At 28.2% G+C, this 20,927-nt stretch overlaps 1 protein-coding gene across 1 annotated transcript; it reads left to right on the top strand.

Annotated features, from left to right (window-relative positions):
* The first annotated feature begins 8,645 nt into the window (after nt 1-8,645).
* Nucleotides 8,646-20,566, top strand: LOC105248769 (nose resistant to fluoxetine protein 6). The gene is made up of 16 exons (XM_025408745.1): nt 8,646-8,674; nt 9,800-9,948; nt 12,665-12,909; nt 14,169-14,362; nt 14,535-14,632; nt 14,759-14,977; nt 16,200-16,413; nt 16,550-16,706; nt 16,810-16,889; nt 16,972-17,067; nt 17,185-17,320; nt 18,392-18,566; nt 19,180-19,322; nt 19,414-19,541; nt 19,687-19,718; nt 20,514-20,566. Exons 1-16 carry the CDS (start codon nt 8,646-8,648, stop codon nt 20,564-20,566), a joined length of 2,148 nt encoding a protein of 715 aa, XP_025264530.1.
* The last annotated feature ends 361 nt before the right edge of the window (nt 20,567-20,927 follow it).

Below are 20,927 nucleotides of genomic sequence, written 5' to 3' on the forward strand. Positions count from 1 at the left end.
AAAATTTTTCGAAAAATTGTTTCTTATTATTTTATATTATCAGGAGAATATATTTTTATTTTGCGAGAGTCGATGATGCGTTGATGACCTCTTTACAATCATGTTCTCCTAATAACGCAAGCGTGAAAAATTTTCGAAAATTCGTTTTCTTATAATTTATATTATCAGGAGAATATATTTTGCGAGGAGGTCGATGATGCGTTGATGACCTTTTACAAATCATGTTCTCCTAATAACGCAAGCGTGAAAATTTTCGAAAATTCGTTTCTTATTATTTATATTATCAGGAGAATAGTATTGTGCGAAGGTCGATGATGCGTTGATGACCTCTTTACAAATCATGTTCTCCTAATAACGCAAGCGTGAAAATTTTCGAAAATTCGTTTCTTCATATTTATATTATCAGGAGAATATATTGTGCGAGGAGGTCGATGATGCGTTGATGACCTCTTTACAAATCATGTTCTCCTAATAACGCAAACGTGAAAATTTTCGAAAATTCGTTTTCTTATTATTTTATATTATCAGGAGAATATATTTTGCGAGGAGGTCGATGATGCGTTGATGACCTCTTTACAAATCATGTTCTCCTAATAACGCAAGCGTGAAAATTTTCGAAAATTCGTTTCTTATAATTTATATTATCAGGAGAATATATTTTGCGAGGAGGTCGATGATGCGTTGATGACCTCTTTACAAATCATGTTCTCCTAATAACGCAAGCGTGAAAATTTTCGAAAATTCGTTTCTTATAATTTATATATCAGGAGAATATATTTGCGAGGAGGTCGATGATGCGTTGATGACCTCTTTACAAATCATGTTCTCCTAATAACGCAAGCGTGAAAATTTTCGAAAATTCGTTTCTTATTATTTTATATTATCAGGAGAATATATTTTGCGAGGAGGTCGATGATGCGTTGATGACCTCTTTACAAATCATGTTCTCCTAATAACGCAAGCGTGAAAATTTTCGAAAATTCGTTTCTTATTATTTATATTATCAGGAGAATATATTTGCGAGGAGGTCGATGATGCGTTGATGACCTCTTTACAAATCATGTTCTCCTAATAACGCAAGCGTGAAAATTTTCGAAAATTCGTTTCTTTTATTTATATTATCAGGAGAATATATTTTGCGAGGAGGTCGATGATGCGTTGATGACCTCTTTACAAATCATGTTCTCCTAATAACGCAAGCGTGAAAATTTTCGAAAATTCGTTTCTTATTATTTATATTATCAGGAGAATATATTTTGCGAGGAGGTCGATGATGCGTTGATGACCTCTTTACAAATCATGTTCTCCTAATAACGCAAGCGTGAAAATTTTCGAAAATTCGTTTCTTATTATTTTATATTATCAGGAGAATATATTTGCGAAGGTCGATGATGCGTTGATGACCTCTTTACAAATCATGTTCTCCTAATAACGCAAGCGTGAAAATTTTCGAAATTCGTTTCTTATTATTTTATATTATCAGGAGAATATATTTTGCGAGGAGGTCGATGATGCGTTGATGACCTCTTTACAAATCATGTTCTCCTAATAACGCAAAAGCGAAAATTTTCGAAAATTCGTTTCTATTATTTATATTATCAGGAGAATATATTTTGCGAGGAGGTCGATGATGCGTTGATGACTCCTTTACAAATCATGTTCTCTAATAACGCAAGCGTGAAAATTTTCGAAAATTCGTTTCTTATAATTTATATATCAGGAGAATATATTTGCGAGGAGGTCGATGATGCGTTGATGACCTCTTTACAAATCATGTTCTCCTAATAACGCAAGCGTGAAAATTTTCGAAAATTCGTTTCTTATTATTTTATATTATCAGGAGAATATATTTTGCGAGAGGTCGATGATGCGTTGATGATCTCTTTACAAATCATGTTCTCCTAATAACGCAAGCGTGAAAATTTTCGAAAATTCGTTTCTTATAATTATATTATCAGGAGAATATATTGTGCGAGGAGGTCGATGATGCGTTGATGACCTCTTTACAAATCATGTTCTCCTAATAACGCAAACGTGAAAATTTTCAAAAATTCGTTTCTTATTATCTTATATTATCAGGAGAATATATTTTGCGAGGAGGTCGATGATGCGTTGATGACCTCTTTACAAATCATGTTCTCCTAATAACGCAAGCGTGAAAATTTTCGAAAATTCGTTTCTTATAATTTATATTATCAGGAGAATATATTTGTGCGAGGAGGTCGATGATGCGTTGATGACCTCTTTACAAATCATGTTCTCCTATAACGCAAGCGTGAAAATTTTCGAAAATTCGTTTCTTATAATTTATATGATCAGGAGAATATATTGTGCGAAGAGGTCGATGATGCGTTGATGACCTCTTTACAAATCATGTTCTCCTAATAACGCAAGCGTGAAAATTTTCGAAAATTCGTTCTTATCATTTATATTATCAGCAAATATATTGTACGAGGAGGTCGATGATGCGTTGATGACTCTTTACAAATCATGTTCTCCTAATACGCAAACGTGAAAATTTTCAAAAATTCGTTTCTTATTATCTTATATTATCAGGAGAATATATTTTGCGAGGAGGTCGATGATGCGTTGATGACCTCTTTACAAATCATGTTCTCCTAATAACGCAAGCGTGAAAATTTTCGAAAATTCGTTTCTTATAATTTATATTATCAGGAGAATATATTTTGCGAGGAGGTCAATGATGCGTTGATGACCTCTTTACAAATCATGTTCTCCTAATAACGCAAGCGTGAAAATTTTCGAAAATTCGTTTCTTATAATTTATATGATCAGGAGAATATATTGTGCGAAGAGGTCGATGATGCGTTGATGACCTCTTTACAAATCATGTTCTCCTAATAACGCAAGCGTGAAAATTTTCGAAAATTCGTTTCTTATATTTTATATATCAGGAGAAATATTTTGCGAAGAGGTCGATGATGCGTTGATGACCTCTTTACAAATCATGTTCTCCTAATAACGCAAGCGTGAAAATTTTCGAAAATTCGTTTCTTATAATTTATATTATCAGGAGAATATATTGTGCGAGGAGGTCGATGATGCGTTGATGACCTCTTTACAAATCATGTTCTCCTAATAACGCAAACGTGAAAATTTTCAAAAATTCGTTTCTTATTATCTTATATTATCAGGAGAATATATTTTGCGAGGAGGTCGATGATGCGTTGATGACCTCTTTACAAATCATGTTCTCCTAATAACGCAAGCGTGAAAATTTTCGAAAATTCGTTTCTTATAATTTATATTATCAGGAGAATATATTTTGCGAGGAGGTCAATGATGCGTTGATGACCTCTTTACAAATCATGTTCTCCTAATAACGCAAGCTTGAAAATTTTCGAAAATTCGTTTCTTATAATTTATATGATCAGGAGAATATATTGTGCGAAGAGGTCGATGATGCGTTGATGACCTCTTTACAAATCATGTTCTCCTAATAACGCAAGCGTGAAAATTTTCGAAAATTCGTTTCTTATCATTTATATTATCAGCAGAATATATTGTACGAGGAGGTCGATGATGCGTTGATGACCTCTTTACAAATCATGTTCTCCTAATAACGCAAACGTGAAAATTTTCAAAAATTCGTTTCTTATTATCTTATATTATCAGGAGAATATATTTTGCGAGGAGGTCGATGATGCGTTGATGACCTCTTTACAAATCATGTTCTCCTAATAACGCAAGCGTGAAAATTTTCGAAAATTCGTTTCTTATAATTTATATTATCAGGAGAATATATTTTGCGAGGAGGTCAATGATGCGTTGATGACCTCTTTACAAATCATGTTCTCCTAATAACGCAAGCGTGAAAATTTTCGAAAATTCGTTTCTTATAATTTATATGATCAGGAGAATATATTGTGCGAAGAGGTCGATGATGCGTTGATGACCTCTTTACAAATCATGTTCTCCTAATAACGCAAGCGTGAAAATTTTCGAAAATTCGTTTCTTATTATTTATATTATCAGGAGAATATATTGTGCGAGAAGGTCGATGATGCGTTGATGACCTCTTTACAAATCATGTTCTCCTAATAACGCAAGCGTGAAAATTTTCGAAAATTCGTTTCTTATTATCTTATATTATCAGGAGAATATATTTTGCGAGGAGGTCGGTGATGCGTTGATGACCTCTTTACAAATCATGTTCTCCTAATAACGCAAGCGTGAAAATTTTCGAAAATTCGTTTCTTATTATTTATATTATCAGGAGAATATATTTTGCGCGGAGGTCGATGATGCGTTGATGACCTCTTTACAAATCATGTTCTCTTAATAACGCAAGCGTGAAAATTTTCGAAAATGCGTTTCTTATAATTTATATTATCAGGAGAATATATTTTGCGAGGAGGTCGATGATGCGTTGATGATCTCTTTACAAATCATGTTCTCCTAATAACGCAAGCGTGAAATTTTCGAAAATTCGTTTCTTATAATTTATATTATCAGGAGAATATATTGTGCGAGGAGGTCGATGATGCGTTGATGACCTCTTTACAAATCATGTTCTCCTAATAACGCAAACGTGAAAATTTTCGAAAATTCGTTTCTTATTATCTTATATTATCAGGAGAATATATTTTGCGAGGAGGTCGATGATGCGTTGATGACCTCTTTACAAATCATGTTCTCTTAATAACGCAAGCGTGAAAATTTTCGAAAATTCGTTTCTTATTATTTTATATTATCAGGAGAATATATTGTGCGAGAAGGTCGATGATGCGTTGATGACCTCTTTACAAATCATGTTCTCCTAATAACGCAAGCGTGAAAATTTTCGAAAATTCGTTTCTTATTATCTTATATTATCAGGAGAATATATTTTGCGAGGAGGTCGATGATGCGTTGATGACCTCTTTACAAATCATGTTCTCCTAATAACGCAAGCGTGAAAATTTTCGAAAATTCGTTTCTTATTATTTATATTATCAGGAGAATATATTTTGCGCGGTGGTCGATGATGCGTTGATGACCTCTTTACAAATCATGTTCTCCTAATAACGCAAGCGTGAAAATTTTCGAAAATTCGTTTCTTATAATTTATATTATCAGGAGAATATATTTTGCGAGGAGGTCGATGATGCGTTGATGATCTCTTTACAAATCATGTTCTCCTAATAACGCAAGCGCGAAAATTTTCGAAAATTCGTTTCTTATAATTTATATGATCAGGAGAATATATTGTGCGAAGAGGTCGTTGATGACCTCTTTACAAATCATGTTCTCTTAATAACGCAAGCGTGAAAATTTTCGAAAATTCGTTTCTTATTATTTTATATTATCAGGAGAATATATTGTGCGAGAAGGTCGATGATGCGTTGATGACCTCTTTACAAATCATGTTCTCCTAATAACGCAAGCGCGAAAATTTTCGAAAATTCGTTTCTTCTAATTTATATGATCAGGAGAATATATTGTGCGAAGAGGTCGATGATGCGTTGATGACCTCTTTACAAATCATGTTCTCCTAATAACGCAAGCGTGAAAATTTTCGAAAATTCGTTTCTTATTATTTTATATTATCAGGAGAATATATTTTGCGAAGAGGTCGATGATGCGTTGATGACCTCTTTACAAATCATGTTCTCCTATTAACGCAAGCGTGAAAATTTTCGAAAATTCGTTTCTTATTATTTTATATTATCAGAAGAATATATTTTGCGAGGAGGTCGATGATGCGTTGATGACCTCTTTACAAATCATGTTCTCCTAATAACGCAAGCGTGAAAATTTTCGAAAATTCGTTTCTTATTATTTTATATTATCAGGAGAATATATTTTGCGAGGAGGTCGAAGATGCGTTGATGATCTCTTTACAAATCATATTCTCCTAATAACGCATTTAAAAAAAAAAAAAAAAAATTTCGCGAACAATTAATGTTCGAAATAATTTACGCATTGCCATCCGCGTTTTGTGGGCTCTTAATGCTCTTTACTTAATTATCATGTTGATAAATACATAGAGCCGTATTATTTACCAATTTATTTTGAAAAATATTTATTTCATCTTTGAATATTACAGTATCTGTCGCGATTGAATAATTTATTTGTTATCAATTTACACACATAAGTATTTAATTGTTATATAGCACTGGTGCTACCGGCATTTCGTGCACATAGCACGGAACAAAACCAGAAATTGTGCAATTATATATTACCCTCTGAGAACATTCATGGATTTTGACTTTGTAGTTCATGTCCATGTTTTGAATGTCCATAGAGGGAGTATCTTTTGGGGTCACTCCATAGCTTGGACATGAACCATAGCTCAGACACGAACCATGTATTATTATCGACTGCAATGGATGTAGTTGACGTCCACTTTGTCAGGGAGCGCATTAGGACAATATACCCGTTAAAGCTCGGTGGCCGCTCTCAGGTTTCTCTCTGGTTGAACAAAAAAGTAAGTAGTTGCTTCATTGTTTAACCAATGGTTGACGCTACTTTTTAGCGTCAATGAAAAGGCCGCTTTAAAAAACATCACGTGAAAATAAAGATACCAACAGAGAGAAGACTGAGAGATGTCATGGCCTGCTTTTAGGTGATCCCTGAAAGCGATACTCTATGGACATTGAAACGTGGACATGAACTACAAAGCCAAAGTCCATGAATGTTTTCAGAGGGTAATCTATAATGTGCACAATTTCTGGTTTTGTTCCGTGCTATGTGCACGAAATGTCGGTAGCACCACTGCTGTATAACAAGATACTTATGTAAATTGATAGTAAATAAATTATTCAATCGCAAAAGATACTATAATATTTCAAAGATGAAATAAATAATTTTTTATATTCATTGTCATATTTATATCTTTTTCCCTATTTACAAAATATAAAATCTCAGGTAGAACTCATAATGACATCATCATGATTTTATTTATTACTTAAAATTTATCTAAACAAAAATGATTAAAAAATGAGTTAAAGATGACAAAAAGAATAATAAATTTTTAAGTTCAATAATCGCATTATATAATTTTAAAAAAATTATGTTGCTTAAATATAATTAAAATATACATGAATAATTAAATAAATAAGTAATTGCGTAATATATATAAAAAATGATATTAATAAGTCCACCAAAACATTACCAAAAGTATATCAAATGAGATCATTATGATTTATCTAAAAACTTTTAGGTGATTTTTAGATGACGTCGTAATGATGTCATTATGAATTTCATGTTCTACCTGGGATGCCTGCTGTGGGATAAAAACATTTTTAATCGTATTTCTATCAATCTTTTTAATTAGCAGTAAATCTTTGATATCTATCAATCATTTTTTTTATTATTTAAAAATTTTATTATTAATACATGTATAGAATTTGTCAAATTAATTACTGATTCTTCTAAAGTTTCTATAATTAGGACTCGAAAAATATATGTTGAAATATATATGTTGCAAAATATTTTGGACTCGAAAAATATATGTTGAAATATATATATTGCAAAATATTTTAAGTCTCTTGCTTTATATAAAATATAAAGAATTCATGTTCCATTTTAATATAGTCAATATTCGATTGCACATAATTTTTATAATATAATAATCGAAGTCATCAGATACGCGAGTGATATAAATAATAAAATATTCGATAAAAATATTCGATAAAAAGAGGTGCGATCTTAAAAATGAAGAACGATTAACATCTTGTTTCTACATCAGATTTCGCAAGATCAATCTGCGAAGAAAAGTTAAGTGATCCAACGTCGGGAACTTCATTATAGGAGGAAACGAATCCTGGATCTTCCGGACTATTTCCAATAGAGAAATGATTTCAGTAATATATCAACGACGAAACAATTATACCTCGTCATTGTCTTCAATTCACAAAATTGATATGCACGTCAGAAAACATGTTCTTTTATTATTAAGCAATATATTTTTTTATTGAAAATTAAATGGATATAATGATTTTTTCATAGTAATGTGATTACGAACGATTATATTTATAAATAATAAAATACATGCATCATTGGAGTTTGTTAAATGTGCGAACACAATAATTTAGGGTATCATTCGCGCGCGCGAGACGAATCGAACCCGATATCAACAAGATTTAAAAAATTTTAATTCGAATAGTGTACAAAATAAAATAAATCATATAATTTTAAAATTAATTAATTATAATTTTAAATAGTTAATAAGTAATAATATTAATTTTATGCGTGTATCTTATTATATAAATTTATATATACACATAAAAAGTCTATGTATAAATTTATTATATAATAAGATACACGTATAAAATTAATATTATCACTTATTATAATTATATTGAAATATAAAGTGGATGTTAAATAATGGATGTATAATAAATTTATATACAGACTTTATATATATATATATATATATATATATATATACTTAACATACGTATTCCATTTTAATGTTATTTTTAACTATATAACATAATAAGGGTATACTTCCGAAAACCTATTACTTCCGATTTGAATGAAATTTTGTAGAAAGGTTACTTTTAGCTTAAAATACAAGCCTGTAGAAGGAATTTTGGCGACTCTTACAAAAAAAGTCATTTTTTTAAAAGAAAATTATGAAAAATAGAACTGTTTTTTCAAATGGGGGATACCCCTTCGATCGGGCCCGACCTTTTCAGATGGCTTCAGGGGATCATACGAAGGTCAGGTATTAAGGTCATAACCGTGGCTTTTCAATAATTAAAAAGTAATTTAATAAAAAATAATTAAATAAAAAATCACTAAAAATCGTAAAAATCGATATAAAAAATCAAGACTCAATGATCTTAACTTTGACATAACATCACCCTATGTAATATATATATGTGTGTGTGTGTGTGTGTGTGTGTGTGTGTGTGTATTTGGCTTGTTGCGCGACCTTATTTATATTTAACTATCTTATTATATATATTTCCCTTATTATATATATTTCCCTTATATTTTTCACCATTTTCTTTAAAAATATGACTTTTTTGTAGAAGTCGCCAAAATTCCTTTTACAGGCTTGTATTTTAAGCTAAAAGAAAGCTTTTTACAAAATTTCATTCAAATCAGAGATAATCGGTTTTCGGAAGTTTAACCCATAATAATAATAATTCTCTAAATAAATTAACAATACACGGATAATATGCATCTCATGCGATTGACAGGTAATATCTTTGCTGAGCTTGAACCTTCTTCATCACCGCGAATATCTAATCTTTTTTATTTCATGTGCTCGCTATATTTGTGTTTGTTATCTATTGTAGGATCATGGTCGTAAGAAGCTGGAATCTAAATCATTCCAAATCCTGCGTAATAACACCAATACCCACATAGCATACATATCCAAAAGATGTCCAGAAAGTATCCAGAAGATATCTTTGGGCGATTAGACATCTTCAGGATGTCCTGTTAATGTCTTTTGAACATAGGATGCTATATGGGATAATAGTTTTCTGCGCAGACGCTCGGCATTTGATGCTGCTATGTATAGATATCTTTCTAAATGCTGGAAAATAAGAAGAGTAGGGATAGTCATAAAAGTAGGGATAGTTGTAATAAAAATCGGCGGAAAAGTATAAATCGACTGCAGACGTGATTAATGGAGCAGTGTCATACAAACGCCCGTCAAAATTTATACCAGGAGATATTCGCTAATATTTTATAATAATAAAAAATATAAGTGATTGTGTTATAGCTGCATTATGTTATTTTATCGATTTGTGTTTATTTTATGTATTTATATAAATTTTGACACATTAATTTGTGTTTATGCTCAAATTAATAATAAATATAACAAGATTGAATACAGCGGGCAGAATATTGAAAAAGTTAATAACAATGTTCTACCCGCTTATATAGTTGCTTCGAGATCCAATCTTGTTAGCTCAATTATATGTGGAAAAGAACTACAAAATTTTAAAGACGCTGTAGATCAACGAATATTATGGAGCTTAAAAAGTAAGTAAAATTATATATTTATTATGTAATTATAATTTTAGGAAAAGAATCGATAATTAGAAGAAATTGACGAACAATTATTTACATTTATTCTATATATTTATTCTATAAATTGTTACAAAAATTGTAATTAAAGTTAATTAAACTTGTCTTTTTCCGTCATTGTAACAACAGAGGAAAAATAATTAATAAAAGACGTAATTAAATTCGACCACACTGGCAATTTTATTGATGGTAAAGAATCACAACGTTTCGACCATAGATTTTGGTCCTTTTCGAGTGAACTATGTACAAAAATATTTCCAATATTACAAACAAAAAATAAATTACATTGATTTTGAAATAAAAAATGAGCAAAAAGTTGTATACATACAGTAATTTAGTTAACTATTATATCGTGAGAAATAAGGAAATTACTGTATGTATATAACTTTTTGCTCATTTTTTATTTCAAAATCAATGTAATTTATTTTTTGTTTGTAATATTGAAAATATTTTTGTAGTTCACTCGAAAAGGACCAAAATCTATGGTCGAAACGTTGTAATTCTTTACCATCAATAAAATTGCCAATGTGATCGAATTTAATTACATCTTTTATTTTATCTACTGTCGACTTTCAAGAATTTAATGTTAATAATTAATAAATTATTAATAATTAGTAATTATAAGTAATTTTAATTAAAGATCACAATATATATATATATATATATATATATATATTTTTTTTTTTGTGATCATGCTTTTTATCTGGACCGTATGGAGTCGTACGGTGATTACATGATACACCTTCGGCTCGATTCGCGATCTCCATCCAAAAGTAATCACGAAATTTATTAAATGATTGAGCGTCACGTACTGAAAATCGTATCACATCAAAATTACATGAAAAATATCGACATGAAACCGAAATGGAGACGGAGAGACGAATGTGACGAAATTGACGTAATTAACACAATAGCTTGACAATGTAATGGAAAGAGGGTCAGTCATATATGTTCATATGTGTCCAAATACCTCGCAATTGATCGAAGTTACAAAAAAGTTTAATAAGAGAAATTTCCACGGCTCTGAGTCAACTACAAAGTGCATGTAAAAAAATTTTTTTTACTTGTGATCTTTTCGAGTTATAAAAATGAACATGTTTTTTAAAATAAATTTAATATTTAATATTTAGATACTAAAGATGCCGATTATTTCGTAAACGATACATATGTAGCAATTTTTTACTAGATATGATTGCAAATGACTTCTATTATATAAATATGTAAAAAAAATTATAGATATTCATTTAAAAAAACCATGGTTACTTCATAACTCAAAAAGGTTACGAGTAAAAAAAAATTTTACATACATTGACTTTTAAAAGATACGCCATTCTCTGGAAGTCTTTAATAGATTCGAAAAGCCGAATCACTCGCAGCGACTTAAATTCGATGATACAAAAAATTACGCGACTTTTTAGTCGAGTTGCCGCTGCTTCTCCATATCAAAGCGTTTGGAAAAGATATGCCGCCTTTTATTTGTAAAGTTAAATAAAATATTTATAATATTTAAAATATTTGTTAAGTTATAAATTTTCTTCAAATGATTTTTTTAAGCGAGCGAAAAGCAGCAGTAACTTGATATCTTCGAATTTGAATCGCCGCGAGTCATATGCGGCTTTTCGATATCTATCAAAGAAGACGCATATCTTTTAAAAGTCGATTTTTTAAATAATTGCTCTTTAATCGAACAGCTCTTCATAAGAAACAGTTCATCTCAAACAATTCACAATGAACAGTTCACAATGAACAGTAATGTTAATATGAATCTAGTGCGCGGCAGACCGAAAAATAAAAGAAACGATATTAAAATACAAAAGATTAAATTTTATGATGATACAAATTAGTACAAATTCAGTCTATTGTATTTTTGTACTTGATTTTTTTTTCTTTTTTTTATCGTGATCCCGCTTATTGTGAATTTATTATTAAGGTAACAGTGTTTTTTTCGAAATTAAGCAGGTTACAAAATTATTCGACCAACCGCTCTTGTAAACGCTATCACTCACTCATATTGTTAACGCTCTCGTTTGCTTGTTGTGTGCGCCTGGCGATCAACCAACGCCCCCGCGGCAACATTTGTACAATTTGTTTAGCTTTGCATTTGTAAAGCATCAATTCGCCAAGAAATTCTATACTAAAAATTATGAACTCTCTTGCGAACATTGATTATTCTTGTTTGACATTGTTATTACTGAATAAATGTCTCAAATCTTTGTGACTGATCACGCGGTCTTATTCACTTCCCGATCGGGTACTCTACAGTTTCCAGCTACGAGAGCTTTCCTGTATAAATCTGACATAATTTTATATTTGTTTATTCATTTTACAATTTTCAATTTTTAATTTTTAGATAAATTTTTTATTTTTAATATTATTTGTTTTAATTTAATGTTATTATTTTTGAAAATTAAAACAACTATTTTGTACAACAGTGTTTTCAATTAAAGTATTTCGATTTAAACTTACTAGATTTTTATTCTTGATGCAATTATGAGGGCACAATTTTTTATATCACTATTTTTATTCTCTCTTTTAAATATACTTATTTTGTAGTATACTTCATACACTTGTAAAGCAGTTTTCTTCATTTGTAATTCTTTATTTGGAACTTGATCTTATAATTAGTAAATAATATTTTTATTTAAATAACAATTACTTCTATATGTTTAAGTGCTGGATTCTAGCGGTGAATATAAACCAGGCTTTCTTCAGGGAAATAATTATTGGCTAGGTAATCAAGAGCAATGTCTTGATACCATAAATAGATATCCTCTACCCATCGCTAAACAGCAGATATTAAATAATACAATATATCGTAATCCACAAGAAGAATTTCCACCTTTCAAAGTAAATTACTTTGTTATTAATTTCAAACATAATAGTACTTTACAATACCACATCAATTTTGGGAATGAAGTAAGTTTTTAAAAGATAAGTATTATAAAATTAGCTAAAAAGAGTATTAAATTAAATTTAAGCTAGTAAATATATATTTACATAGAGATTTTTAAATTTTTATTTTATAAAGTTGTAGCAATGATATGTAATAAATTAATCCTAGATTTTATATGTTCATTCTTATATATTAAAATATATCTTTCTTTTAAAAATTCTGTACATATTTGTGTATAGAATACAGTATATGTTTAAATTTCCCATTTTAATCGACAAGCAATACTGTCAAAAACTATACAAAATAAAAAATTATTTGGAATAAAAGTTTCAGAACAATTATATTTACATATTACAATCAAGAAAAGACAAAAGTCGAAGAACGCACAACCAAATTTCTCGTTACCATGTGATACTCGTTGATATACCTAGAGTATACATCTCACGTTCTCGGTCTGCTCATTCGCTAGATTTTCTTAATCAATATTTCAATAATTATTGCGAAAATTGCAAAATATACATATTATATATATATATATATATATATATATATATATAACGTATTATATATATATATATATATATATATATATATATATAACGTAATCTAAGCCAAAATTTAGTTTTAAATCAGAAATATGTTTGGATTAGATTATATTTTCCGGAAATAAAACCCTCCATAGGGAGGGGCGATTGTATTCGCGCATGTTTTTTATGAGACGAAACAAAGTTCACTCTACATCTAATCTTGACCCTTACTGAGAGTGAATTTTGCTGCATTTTGCAAAGTACATATGTGGGTTCCATCTCCTCTCCCTTACGGGGAGACTTTATTTCCGGAAGATATAATCAAACCTAATCTAAATCTAATCGATTTTAAATCAGAAATTATGTTCGAAAAATATGTAAAATTTGTGAAACCTTTTTGTTTACAATTTTTTTAATAAACAACGAGCGACAATTAAAACTTTTTGAGAATTACTCAGGACCTTATGTTAAGGTCAAAGTCATTGGTGAGGGCTAAGTTAAAATAAATATTTACTAAAAATATTTTCTGTTCTGAAATTATCAAATAATGTATATTGATATGTGTCCTTACGAAGCTTCAAAGATTGAATTATCAAAATATCGAAGATTTAAAACTTTGAATTTTTAAATTCCAATTTTTAAAGATTTTAATATCGAAGTTTCGAAGTTCGAATGTTGAAACTTTTGAAGTATCATTAATCCTAGTATACATGTATGATATAGTAATATTAACTATACAAAATATTTTGTTTTAGGACTTTGTTACGCTCGGTCTTTGTTTACCGGCATCATGTTCTATAAATGACTTAACTTTAATTCTGGAAAAAATATTTCGTGATAGAGCTTTTTTTGTTAATGACCTTTATTCTGTAGACTTCAAATTGGTCGAAGTTAAAAATTTAAAATATAATCAGCGAGAGTTATTTAAGGATGCAATATTTTTTATCTGGTATGTCAAAAAATACGAACAAAATATATAATTAATAATGGCATAATAATAACTTTATCAATAATTATATTTTATTAGCACATATTAATATATTTAAGATAAATAATTTTATATAACATCCAAATATTTTGAAATAACAGATATACCTTTTGTATTTATTTTATAATTATAGTGTTTTAGCGCTTACTTTTTCTATGATGATAATCGGAACAACATATGATATATTTGTGCATCAAAAATATTTCATTGTAACGGATAAAACTACTGCTAGTAAGTATTGTATTTGAAATCACTTAAAAATTTTTTTCAACAACAGATCTTATTTATAATATTGAGCATATGTTGATTTTTTATATAAATATACTATTGTATATAAAATTCTGTATTGTGATTCAGATATGAAGAACATATCCGAGGAAATGGAAATAACATTTTTACATCGAGAAAGTAGAACTGGACAAATATTAATGTGTTTTTCCATATACACAAATACAAAAATAATATTAAACACGAAATTGAATGCTGACGAAATACCTGTCCTTCACGGTTTAAAATTTTTAGTTATGAGTTGGCTAATTATTTTGCATACCGTATTTTTCATGTTGGATTACGTCGGTGAGTAATATGGAAAAAACTTATAGAAATTTTATATATATATATATATACATATATATATATATATATATATATATATATATATACATATATACAGGATAGGCCATTTTAATCTGTCCACTCAAATATCTCCAAACCTATGAATTTTAGAAGAAAATTTTTTAGAAAAAAGTTTTTTCGTTCTGAGGAGAACAGATGATAGAAATATTAGTTAGACCTTGGGTGGCGTTGTTAAGGTCACATCATATCAACGTTACATTGAATTTTTTAAATTAAAACTTTTATTTTTTTATTGCATATTCTTGTAGCATGTCTCGAGAACTTTCCAAAGCACTATATAATAAAATATTTTTTCATTGTGTACTTTTCGAATTATGAAGCTTAAAATAATATCTTAATTTTACATAAACCATAAAATATCTAGTAAAATATTCATTTTTTATTATCTTACCTTAATAATTAATTTGCAATTAACAATTACATATTTTTTCTTAAAAACGACTGTGTGTTTTCTCTACCAATTGATCACTCTCATTATTTTGTACATAAAAGTATTTGAGTGGACGGATTAAAATGACCCACCCTGTATATTACGTTTTCGACGTATAATCACAAAATCTATACTGTATACTAGACCGCTAATGCGCCAAATACACAAAATTTATTTACTAAATCCTTACGGGTGCATAACGTTAGTAGACAGCAGTCACGTTTGTGATGTTGGTTGATGTTGTATACAATGTATATAAGTATGTAATTTGTGTATAAACTTACAGTTGAATAAAAGTTATCTTTAATATATAATAATATATAATAATATATAATCTTCTTTGTTTTTAATTAAAGAATTGTTATAAGCTTTAAAAATAAAATATATTAAAATATATTTAAAAGATATATGATATAATTAAAATCAAGATTAAAAATATAGAAGATTAAAAATATATAAAGATTAAAAATATATGTATGTAACATTTATATATATTTATATTTATTTTATTACATAATTAAAAGTTTATGATGTAAAAAGTACAATTTTCAGATGAAAACTTAAATATTAGCTGATTATAGATCCATCATATTAGTTTTCTACCAATATTACGCATACGCGACCGTCATATTACATAGTTTTCGGAGACATTTTATATATAAAATCAATGAAAGTTAGCGATCTAATTATAGTATAGATATTTGTGCGTACAATAGAGATTATTTCGTATAGATAATAAAACATCAATATTGAAAAGGACCTTGAACTTCTTCGTTCATGTATCAATCAATACAGTCGTACCAGTGGATACTTACTTTTTTTCAAGTGGGCTTTTAGTATCTTATTTATATTTGAAGGACAAAATGGATAAAAGAAAAGTTACATCGACTAATTACAAAGAAAAATTAAATGAATTCTTTATTCATGTAATAAAAAGATTTATTCGGTACGTTTTTCATTATCATTACTTATACAGACAATAAACAAGAACAATGCATATAAAAAAACAATTTACAAATAAAATCGATATTTCTTTTTTTTGTTTATATATTTTGATATATCTCAAAATTATTTATTTTAAGGTTGACACCTGCATACATGCTGATGATAGGAATCCTGCAATTAAATTCGACTTGGTACGACAAAAATTCACACTTTCCAACTGATATGCATAATTGCGCACAATATTGGTGGAAAAATCTTTTATACATAAATAATCTGTTCGATTCAGATAGAATGGTATATAATCATATTTAAAATATAATTAACTGTATTATTTACAAAACATTAAAATTTTTATATAATTCAAATATATTATTTTGAAAATATTAAAATTTTATAGTGTATGATTTGGAGTTGGTATTTAGCCAATGATATGCAATACTTTATAATTGCTACAATACTATTGATTTTGTCAACTATGTAAGTTGATTTATTGATAAATTAAAGGTATTATAATCAACATATGCTGAGCATACAAATAAATATATATTGCTAATTTCAGATACTTTTACATGAGTGTTTTCATATTGGGTACACTTTTAATAGGTTCTATTGTGCTTACCGGTTATATTTCATATAGTTATGAATATATCCCGACGTAAGTGATAAAAATGCTAATTAGAATATGTTATGACGCTTATAAGATATTATGTTCAGAATATGAAATGTTATTATAATTATGAGAATAATTAAATAAACCCTATTTTTATTGTAGATTAGATGAACAATACAGACTTAGAAGTATCTTCTATTTCCCTCCATGGATCAGAATAGGACCATATATTATTGGCATAATTACAGGTTATATTATAAGAAGACTAAATAAAAAATTGGTTTTCTTCTTTAAAAAAGTAAAGTATAATTTTATTCTTATATGAATTTAATGAAAAAAATAAACAATTAAATAATTATTAAAATAATTATAAAATACAAAAATTATCCTAATTAATTACTTATATATTAATTTTTGTATATTAATATATTTATATTTTAATTAAATATTTATACATATATTTATATATTAATATGAAGCGAAATGTATATAAAATTATTATATTATATATAACTCATCAATTCTCATCAATTTCAATAAACTTGAAATACGTGATCAAAATCATAATTGAGTAACGTTCGAAGATTTTAATTGTTTATTATAGATAAGTAAATTAATCGTAGTGCTTTAAATATGAAATAATGTTTAAAAATATATAGCTTTGCAAAGATTTTCGAATTTTCACGTAAAACAAAATCCTTATATCAACCTATATCTCATAAATGTGAAATAAAATTTAAGAATAATACAGTTTTATATACATTTTTGACTTTTCACGTAATAAATTTCCAAAGTGATATTTACATCATAAATTCTCAATTCTTAAATTACGTACCGTAATGAGAACACTTAGCATTTTTTCAAAAAAAAAATACGCACTTTGATTTTGTGCAAGTACACATAAAAATTTTAATATTATGACATTTGTTGATTCGATAATCATTAAACTATCATTGCAGCTATTTTTGTACTATGTGTATCAGCATTTTTTTTTTAAATTTTAAAAAAAATCTGGATCCTCATTATTTTCGAAAATTAAGAATTTAATAAGATTAAAGAAATGAGAAAGAGAAAAACATAGAAAAAATAACATTAAACTCTTGAAGGTCGCCAGTAAATAAAATACAAGAAGTAATTAAAAACGACCACAAAATTTGCCAGTGTAGTCATTTTTAATTACATAGAAAAAACTTAGAAAAAAAGTAAAAATGCAAAAACCAATCTTGTATTATTATATTATTTTTATTTTATATTATTTTGCTTTTTATCTTATACTATTTTTAATAAAACACACACACATTTTTTTTATTCTATATTTATATTATTCTTGTCACATTATAATATTTTATATCTAAAGCATTTTTTTCAGGAAACTGTAATTTTATGTTGGTGTTTTGGTAGCGCGTGTAATATTTTTGCATTAATAGGCCTTTATAAACGAAATGTATCTATTCTATATTCTGCTATCTATGTTGCTTTGAGTAGAACACTTTGGGCTATAGGCATAGCATGGATTGTAATAGCGTGTTTTTCTAAGCGTGGTGGTTAGTATATGTATATAAAAAATATAAGCATACATATTTGAACATAAAAATCTACGTAAATAAATTATACAGTACGCGACAACGATTCGTGTTCCATGGCTGCTCTCGCGGGGCAAAAGGAACGTAAAAGTATATAGCCGTAGCGTCATCAGCCAGCAGCGATTGACTACCACTGATTTATCGACCTAATTATCGATCACAAAAAAAACTATTTTAAATAAAATTCTAAATTTTTTGTATATTAATATCGTTTTAATGTTATTTTTGATTTAATATTTTTGATAATTATTATAAGTCGAATGCGTACATTCTTATTCAGCGTACTTTTTTGTGGCCATCGAGAATTGAATCAATAAATTAAAACTATTTGATCACTAGCACCATAGCTTCTACTCTCTCCCTTACCTCGCGAGAAGAACGAATCGTTATCGCATACTATACTATATTATATTCATAACTTATCTCTTATTTAATTTATTTTTAATTTACTCTTTTATAAGTTTTATTTTCAATAAATGTTGGCATAAAGTATGAAAAATAATTACATAATTGTAAAAATTTTATTGTTATCATCACACATGTACATAGATATATAAGTTTTATTTTGTTACAGGTGTCATAAATCAGTTATTATCGTTTAAAGTCTTCATTCCTCTTAGCAGGCTTACTTATTGTGTTTATCTTATAAATCCTTTTATCATACAATCGATTCGTTTATCTAGTGAAACATCCGTTCACTTGGAAATTCTGCCTACAGTAAGTAAAGATTATCTCTAAAATTCTATAATTATTATTCATTAACGTCTACCATACCAAGAACTTTTTAACATTTATTATCAATTTTTAGGTTATTATGTTTATAGGATATTTTGTGATTAGTTACCTTTGCGCTTACGCATTGTCCTTAATAGCAGAAGTACCATATATCTTACTTATGCGAATGTTTCTTCAATCTCGCAATAATAAAAAATATAAGCACATAAAATCATAATTTTGTATGTAAAATTATAATTATATATATATATATATATATATATATATATATATATAATTATAATTTTACAAAATTACGATTTTATGTGCTTATATTTTGCACATATATGTGTATGTGTGTATACAGAGTGTCCGATAATTTTCATACACATCCAAGTAGTATGTTAGTAGAGCGGATTAAACTGATTGTGAATAGAAAAGTCCTTTCTATCGTTTTGCGATCTTTGCAATAATTAATGGGAAATTAAGTAGAAACACTTCGACGAGTATTATCGAATATCCTATATAATACTAACTAAAATTATATGTAATATTAAAAAGTATGTAATATTAAAATACTAATTTAAGTACTACAAATATGCTAATTTAATTTTTATTTTTTTTTGTTTTATTGACTGTCCTGTTTAAAAATGAGAAATTCCATGAAAAAGATTATTTTTTTCCAATGAAATTCATTTTTGGACCAATGGGTATATTAACAAGCAAAATTAAGGTTTTTGGAGTAAAGAAATCTGAATAGTCAGTTGTCGTTTCTCTCATCGAAGAATTGATAGATAGCAATTGAAAATGCATTCGAAACATTTCTATAAACACATTTGATAATGTATTTCAAAGTTTTCGAAAACGATTGCAATTTTCTGTCGATTCTGATGAACAACACTGATGTATATCATTAGTTCATGTGCGCAAGCAAACTCTTAGGCCCTTTTTATAAGATGTTATTTCAATTATTAAAAGATTATATTTTTTTCATATATATTGTAATAAAATTTTAAAAATTTCTTCTACAAAATGGCGTTTCATTCATTTCGTTCGACCTACTTATTACAAATTATTAATAACGGCTTACTTATTATTAATAACCATTAAGACAATAGCCACCAAGAACCAGTCACTCTTATCTCACGTCGAATTTATGTGAAAGAAGTTTGCGATATCTGCATTATTCCACAGTGTTGAATCTTGAAGGTGTGGAGTTACGCATGAGTTTGAGTGAAATCGAGTGATTCGAGCGTTTCTAAACGATATATCTGTCAATGTATACATTATTGAAGAGAAGCTAAGAAAGACGGTGGCGAAAGACGCTAAAAAAGAGTCACGTTAATTTATTGTACCTGAGCGATATGACCTGATGACACAGGCAACATCAGATATTTCGCGTGTATCTATCTAGTTGGCTAGTCGTCAGTTAGTCGACAACAACATAAGGTGCTTATATGCGATCGGTAAGTATTCGATTCGAGGAGAAAAGCGCGTATACATACTTTGAAAAAAACACGACAAGCCAATAATGAATATTTTATTTAAATAAAATAAACAAAGTTAAAGGCTCCTCTAAATTAACAAATCAAAATTAATATCGAAAGG

This window comes from Camponotus floridanus, unplaced genomic scaffold (assembly GCF_003227725.1).
Source record: "Camponotus floridanus strain SB8 unplaced genomic scaffold, Cflo_v7.5 scaffold23, whole genome shotgun sequence".
Classification (NCBI taxonomy): domain Eukaryota; kingdom Metazoa; phylum Arthropoda; class Insecta; order Hymenoptera; family Formicidae; genus Camponotus; species Camponotus floridanus.

Excerpts from the sequence above, each read along its gene's own strand:
- LOC105248769 (XM_025408745.1), top strand. The coding sequence starts at position 8,646 with ATGGCTTCAGGGGATCATACGAAGGTCAG. Across the intron at positions 16,890-16,971 it reads CTATTGATTTTGTCAACTAT|ATACTTTTACATGAGTGTTT; the intron begins GTAAGTTGATTT and ends TGCTAATTTCAG. Across the intron at positions 17,321-18,391 it reads TGGTTTTCTTCTTTAAAAAA|GAAACTGTAATTTTATGTTG; the intron begins GTAAAGTATAAT and ends CATTTTTTTCAG.